General features: G+C 45.3%; 1 protein-coding gene across 2 annotated transcripts in view; it reads left to right on the forward strand.

The window, feature by feature from the left end:
- The window catches only part of taf1c (TATA-box binding protein associated factor, RNA polymerase I subunit C), a 13,324-nt gene extending 7,407 nt beyond the window's left edge, over positions 1-5,917 (forward strand). For both annotated transcript variants that reach the window (XM_020601182.1, XM_020601183.1), the window contains 4 exons: positions 1,144-1,342; positions 1,520-1,657; positions 2,346-3,799; positions 5,243-5,917. In XM_020601182.1, coding sequence (XP_020456838.1) covers positions 1,144-1,342; positions 1,520-1,657; positions 2,346-3,799; positions 5,243-5,500 — 2,049 coding nt within the window. In that variant the 3' untranslated portion in view covers positions 5,501-5,917. The remainder of the gene's footprint in view (positions 1-1,143; positions 1,343-1,519; positions 1,658-2,345; positions 3,800-5,242) is intronic.
- Positions 5,918-7,749: the final 1,832 nt, after the last annotated feature.

Below are 7,749 nucleotides of genomic sequence, written 5' to 3' on the forward strand. Positions count from 1 at the left end.
TCCCACTGTGGGATGTTGAGAAACCCCCGTGACAGTGGGAGGAGTGGCACGGTCTAGCTGAGGTGTGAGCAGCTGCGGCTGCAGGGAGACAACTGACCTGGAGAAGTAAGTCGGGGGGGGCTGAGGACTGGGTAGAGTCAAATCTATTAAAAAACAGATTCAGTTCATTTGCCCAGGCCTTGTCCCCCGCGACCTGGTGACCATCTCCACTTTTACCATGACCCGAGATGTGTTTCAGGCCTCTCCACACCTCACGCACGTTGTTATTCTCCATGCTCTGCTCCAGCTTCTTCCTGTAGCTAGCCTTGCACCTCCGGATCATGTACTTTAGTTCCCACTGCACTCTGCTCAGCTCCTCCTTGTCCCCTGAGAGGAAAGCCCTCTTCTTCTTATTTAGCAGTACTTTTAACTCGGGACTCACCCACGGCTTGTTGTTAGGAAAACACCGTACTCTCCTGGATGGTACAGTATTTTCCACACAGAAGTTTATGTAATCCGAAACACAGTGTGTGAGGCCGTCTATGTCCTCACCATGAGGACTGCAGAGGGTGTCCCAGTCTGTGGTGTGAAAACAGTCCCTCATGCTCAATTGCCTCCTCTGTCCATACCTTTACTACCCTGACCTGTGGTGACACCTTTTTCACCACTGGAGTATACACAGGAATCAGGTGGACAAGGTTGTGGTGAGCACGACCAGGAGGGCGGCGGAGGTGTATGCATTTCTGGCATTTGCATACAGTAGGTCCAGAGTTTTATTGTCCCTCGTGCGGCAATTAACATACTGTTTGAAGTTAGGGAGGGTGGCAGAGAAGGGGAGAGAAGCATGGTTAAAGTCCCCTGAGATGAGGATTAAAGCCTGTGGATGTTGTCTGCAGCCCGGCTATGGTGCTCAGCGCACGCAGACACACAGCCTTAGCGTAGGCATGTTTCATTTTGGGTTTTGGTCAAGTTGCTAACAGCTTTAAACATTATTTTCATCAGACAGTGCCAAACCTGAAAATGTAAAGGTGAGCACTGGCTAAAAATGAGAAGCCTGAGATATTTTGAAAATAACATTAGATTTGATTCAGATGATATCACATCATTTTATCGACCCACCACTCCGCCCAAACACCCGCACCTCTTTCTGTCTTTTTCTCTCAGTACTCGGCCTATATCATGGACGAGCGCTTCCCCTGCGTGCCCATGCTCAAATGGGATCACATGATGCAGTCCCCGCCCATGTTTTGTCATGTCTTGCCTGGCTCCACTTCCTCTGGCTCAGCATTGGATGGGGCTAGAGCCACGAAGGTCCTGCTGGGCTCCCACAGTTCTCAGGAGATCACCCTGCTGCAGTACTCAGGTCAGTCAACAGGGAGTGGGGGATGGCATGATGAGACAAATTGAGTTTGTAAGTGCTTTGATATCATTTAAAAATAAAATGACTTTTTTTACTAGTTGAATGATAATTCCCCTCAGTGCTTTAGTGTTGTGGTCCAGGCTCCGTACAAACTTTCTGTAATGCTGTCACTGTGTTCAGGGGGCAGGGCTGAGGCCTGTTTCAGTCAAGGCCCTGCTCAGGCTCTGCTCAGACCCAGAGACAGCCTGAAACACCTTCCTGTGCAGATTCCTCACCGCCTGGACACGGCAACCAACAGGCTGTCTGTACCTGCTGCAGGTAAGAATAGGCGAGACAGAGTTTTAGATCTTTTTATTAATGCCGACAACAGTATTCAACAAGGAAAAGTTTAATGAATTTGGCATTAATATATGACAGCAGTGTGCTAGATTTCTGGAAAGTTTCTTTTCATATTCTGGCCCAATGCTCCAATGAGTGAATGGAAGGAACCCTCCAGCTGTGAGATAATACAGTGCATCGTTGTGCCACATTTCTTATATGAACTCGTGATGGAATCTGTTTTGCATGCAGAGGCAGGTGTGTTTGCACTGCTGAGAGAAAGGAGATATTGTTGGCTTGCTGAAATTTTCACCTACAAAGCCTGTGAAGGTTGAAAAATTGTAGCAATGAAATTTTGTTTGCACAGTTTCCACCAGTATATACCGTACACACATAGAAACACAAACAGCGATTGATGTCCGCAGCCTGGTAACTTTTGCAAAAGAGGTTTTTGTTGTTTAACAGGGGGGAGAGAGAATAAGAAATGTAATACGGAGACACTGTGGTGGTACTGACAAACAGCATGGGAGTTATTTGTTGACTAGCTATACCTAGATGCTGTGACTGCATGCTGCACCTCAAAAACAGTGGCATTCCCAGGTACTGTCAACAAAGCCCAGCTGGCTCCAGCTTCACAAAGGTATTTCACTTCATAATTGACAGTGTTCCTCTAACCTTTGTTTATCAGGTCTGACTTGTATTCAGAAGAAAACAGGAAGAGAATCAGCTGGCGAGGAGTGCATCTGTATCCTACAGCTGACAGAGGCAGGAGATATTTTCTACCAGCTCCTCAAGCCCGAGCAGCCAGATGCTGACACGTCTCGGCCTCCAGCAGAGGACAAACCGCTGCCTCCACAAGCAGCCAAACACCTGTCACAGCCAATGGCAATAGAAGCCACAACATCAGGGGAAAAGACAGCAGAATTACTTCCACCATTTTCTGAGCTGGTTGTATCGGACACATCGAGCGATGAGGGCATGATTGGGCCAACTCCAAGTCCAAATGGGCCGAGGGTTGTGGCTGAAACACCTGAGAGGAATTATCAAGCGGTGAACATGTTCTCTGACTCTTTCTCTGAGGATTCAGAGTCTGAACAGAGAGGTCAGAATCTGAAGATTGTTGTCAACGACGATCCAGAGCTGGATCAAGTGAGTGGATTGCAAGCAGGAGTGAAAGACAGACAGGTGGGGGGAGATAAAGCTGGTGAGCCTAAGGAACATGGTGGTGTGGACGAAACAGTCTGCAGCTCCAGTAGCTTAGGTCACGTTGTACCCTCAGAGCGGCAGCATGTAGTAAAGCTCAGCAAACATGCTCTCAACACCTGGAAACACTGGCTCCAGAAATTGATGCAAAAGAATTGTGAAAAGAAGCCCCGCCCACACGGCTTGCAGTACTTCACAATCAGAACTAAAGGCCTCCTCTGCCTGCCTGATGTGGCAGCAAGAGATTCAACAGAAGAAGAGCGTGTGCAGAGCCTGAGGCAAGATCTCAGAGCGTGCATGTCCAAACGCTCGCTGCTGCTTCACAGCGCTGTCTCCACCTCCCTCGGGGCAACAGATGTGGTACCAGTGCCAAACCTGGTGGAAACAGAAGTCTGGACAGATCAGCTGAGCCACCGCCTGACCCTCTCTTGGCAGGGGGAGGAAGCATGGCGGGCATGGTGGGTGGACCACCTAGAGCTGAACAAAGAGGAGAAGACAGAGGCTCTAAGGAGAAAGAGGAGGAGGGAGAAGGAGGCGAAGAGAGCTGCAGGTCAGCGCCTGGAGCTGTCTGGGAGCTTCGTTTCATCTCTCAGCTACCAGTCGGAGCTGGACGATTTCTCTGATTCGACAGGCTGGTCCTCAGCGACGAGCCAGGGAAGGTGGTCAGATACTGAGGGGACAGGGCCATTGTCCAAGTTGGAGAGCTTTTTGAAGCATGGGACACCAGGATCTGCAACACCCTCCAAAGTACAAAATGACACCCCAGATCCCACATCAACATCTCAAAGTGTTGAAGATAAACAAGATGGCCATCAGACTCCCAGCTGCTCCCGCATGCTCTCTATGTCACAGACAGTCAAACATGAGTCTACACCAGCGAGTCAGAGGAGGACCAGACATCCATCAGAGGAGCTCCTCAGCACTTTGTTTTCACCTCAGGTAAGAGGAAAGAAGTTGGTGTCATGTTTTTAACCATGTTTGCTCATGTGCCAGAAGCTGTGGAGGCTATGGCTGGGAGCAGGCGACTTAACATCTGTCATAACAACAGAAGGAGAATGTAGATTTAAGAGTTGTCATTTCTGTAAGTTGACTTACAACAGCTTGTGTTATCCATCTAACACATGTCTGGTGTCTGATGACTGCTGCCCCAACACTTAATACAGATATATTGTGGTGTTAGAATGTGACTGATAGAAATACCACAAATAGAAACAGTTTGAGGGAGCAAGAGAACAGCTGCAAATATTCTGCATATTATCTGCTGCTGGTCCTATCATTCCAGTTTCCACAGGTTTCCTACGCTAGTACAAATCATGCACTATTATTATTATTATTATTATTATTACATTAAACCTGTTTCCACAACAGCCCAGCCACTGTCTTTACACACCATCAGATCAGGGGCCTGTGTCATGAAGTGACATTAGTGGGTTAGCCAGCTAGCTTTGAGCAGATCACCATGGTAACTTGAGCTGCACGGCAGGTTAGTGTCAGAGATCAGTCCACAACCTGTTAAAGGTCTGGCCACTAACCAGCGAGGTCACTGGATAAACTGAATCATCATTTGTACAGGATCCTGGTGTGGACAAAAGAATGTACAATAAAGTGATGACTCATAAGAGCAGTAGATATTGTGTATTAGTCATTTTGCTATTCCAGGCTTGCTTGATTTAAAAATAGAGCAAATCAATAAGACCTTTTATTATTATCTCTGCATTCATTTATTTATTTATTTACAGTGTATCCTTAAGCTTATTTTGAAATTTCAAAATGATATCTAATGTTTCTACAGCTTCTTACTCTACTTAATGTGGCAAGTGGCCATGTTGTTTACAGGTCACCTCATATTAAAGCTAGTATTTCATTCGTAGTTCTGGTAATGTTGCTTCTAATGAGCAATTCAGGCTTCAAAGTTGGCCAGTTTTGAACCACCACTTAACACCCGGGTGGTCAGTGATATGCTGAATGAAGCCAGATAACCCTCAACAGATGAGACTAAGAGAAGTCACATCATGGTACAGGCCACTACTGATCAATCAGTAAACTGGTTGGCAGGTAGGTAGAGAACTTTATTCCAGTCACAGGGGCACTATCATCCAGTAAAACATGACTGCATAGGATGCCCCCGATACAGCTTGAGGTAAACGCAGAAATAATGTGTTCACATTACAAAGTAATCCACCAGGAATCCACACGTCCATGCATATGATTAACAGGTTCAGCTTCAGCCAGTTTATGTAACAGCATGACCTTTCCACAGGAGAAATTCTCAGGATGATGTAGTGTTTTCACCTCACTGGTGGTAATGATCTTTGAATTGGCAAAAGTTGGTTTCCATCTGTCTTGATCTGCAGAGTGCAACTGTTTCTGCTCTGTTTCCAGGATGGTACCTTGCAGCACAACATTTATGCCCTGGAGGAGGGGAGTACTCTGCAACCCCCAGATGTGGCCCCTTCCTTTTCCCAGCTCCACAGCTCGCAGTCCTCTCAGAGGGTCTTCAGGATAGATCTGTCCCAGTGCGACATTGTCCAGCCAGGGTTCTCCCAGTCTTTGTCCCAGAGGTCACAGGGTCGACTGGGGCTGTCCCAGACATCGCAGGCATCTCAACCCAAGAAGAAGAAGTCTCAAATGGGATTCTGATTCATTGGTCGGTCTTTCCATCACACAGAGGAGGAGTATATCATTCGGAATTCCTGTTGTATTTGGAATAAAAAGACGGTCCTCGTTAAAATGAACCTTTCAGGTTTTTTGCACCGTTAGCTGCTGCTGGATTTGTTTAATGGATCTATACTAGTGCTGTTCACTGGGATGGTAATTACAAAAAGTGAACATAGAAACTGGCTCTAATGACAAAGGATAAAGTGGATCCATCACATTGTCAGTGGTCCTGAAGGTGTCTGGAGGTTTAAGAAGACTGACTGGACACAGGTTTGGTTATTGACTTTGTTTTTAGGCTAAGGCTTTTGTTTGCAATAGTCGGAATAAGCTTTAGGGCCAGGTGTGTTGGACACACGAGGAATTTGACTCTGGTACAGCAGCTCTTTCTATTTCTCTCTCTCTCTCTCAAAAAAAAAAAATATATATGTTTTAAGGATTTATGAATAAAAATCTTTTCAAAGTGCAGGATTCTGCTTTGGATGACGTCTTTGAGTTGAGTGATGCATAAAATCTACACAGAAAATGTATGATGTAGTATTTGTGTGTAACAGTATATTTTGTTAAGATAGCCATGTCACAATTATTCAACCCCTATATAATATTGTTGTTGTTTTTAAAGCTTTCTGACAGTTTTTATGGCCTAAATTGGAGCTGAAACATCATTAAGCCTTTGGGAACTCTATAACGATCCTTCATTTGCTTCAGCTGTGATGCATATATAAACCCTGACCATGAAGGTTTTCAATCTGAGTTGCAATCATGGGAAAGACAAAGGACCACAAAAGCTGAGAGGAGATTATTTCATCACATCTGAAGGGCCTTGAGTATAAGAAGATTTCCAAAAGATTTAACATTCCAAGAGACACCATTGGGAGCAATATAAGGAAGTTTAAAACTTATGGAACAGCTGCAAACCTGCCTGGCCGTGGAAGAAAGCCCACAATTTCATCAAGGGCCCTTAGCAACTTAGTCAGGACAGCTAAGAAAAACCCCTGTGTGATGGCAAAACAGCTACAGGATGACATAATGAAGGCTTCTATTCAAGTGCTTCAGTGGTAACTATAACAATATATCCTATTATCTCGACTTGAGGAGTTAGTGGGCATCCGTGGTACTGCCTTGGAGTGGTTCAGGTCTTATGATAGGACGATGTCTGTTGGTATTGCTGATGTTGAGTCCTTGTTCACCCCGTTGGTATCTGGGGTTCCGCAGGGCTCAGTTTTGGGGCCCCTGCTCTTTTCTTTATATTTACTTCCTCTTAGCTCTATTTTCAGAAAACATGGTGTTTCTTTTCATTGTTATGCAGACGACGTGCAGATGTACATGCCAATAAGGGGAAGGGACACATCCTCAGTTTCTTTACTGTCATGTTATGATGACGTTAGGAACTGGATGGCTTTAAATCTATTGAAGTTAAATGACACGAAAACCGAAGTTATAGTGTTTGGCCCAAATAACTCCCTCTAGGTCACCTGTTGAACAAGAAAATTGACTCTACAAGTGAAGCATATACATGTAGACATAGTAACATGGAGCTGTCTAATGCAAATAAAAGCTGCTTCCTGTCGTGTTTAGGTTCGTGGGACGACGACGACGACACCGAATTAACAGTTCATATACACAGCATCAGGTGTCATCTTTCCCCCTGCCCTACTATCCTCAAGAATAGTCTATAATTGGTCAGATCTTCTGGTGGTTCACATGGTCCTGTTGTGTTCAGTAAACCTAATACTACTGCGTTTATTATTGAGTGCATACATTAACAGTACATAGTTTTGGGTGGTAAACATACTGAATTTATAAATCATCAAGAATCTGTTCTTAGAGTGGAATATCAGGTGAATGCAGTTGTACGGGCCAGTTTTTATCACCTCCGGCAGCTGGCAAAGATGAAGCCCTTTCTTTCACGGCAGCATTTTGAGAGGGTAATACATGCATTTATTACGTCTCGTGTGGATTATTGTAATGCACTATATTTTGGGCTCAGTCAGGCGTCCCTTGCCTGCCTTCAGAGAGTCTAAAATGCTGCTGCTCGTCTACTGGTTGGAGGGCGCAAAAGGGACCATATCACACCCATTTTGGCTTCTCTACATTGGCTGCCGGTGTGTTTTAGAGTTCATTTTAAAATTCTTTTATTTGTTTTTAAGTCTTTAAATTGCCTGGCCCCGTTTTATCTTACAGAATTGCTGCATCCCTATAGCCCCTCTCGGTGCATCAGATCAGCTGCTCCC

Source organism: Monopterus albus, unplaced genomic scaffold (assembly GCF_001952655.1).
Source record: "Monopterus albus unplaced genomic scaffold, M_albus_1.0 scaffold50.1, whole genome shotgun sequence".
NCBI lineage: Eukaryota > Metazoa > Chordata > Actinopteri > Synbranchiformes > Synbranchidae > Monopterus > Monopterus albus.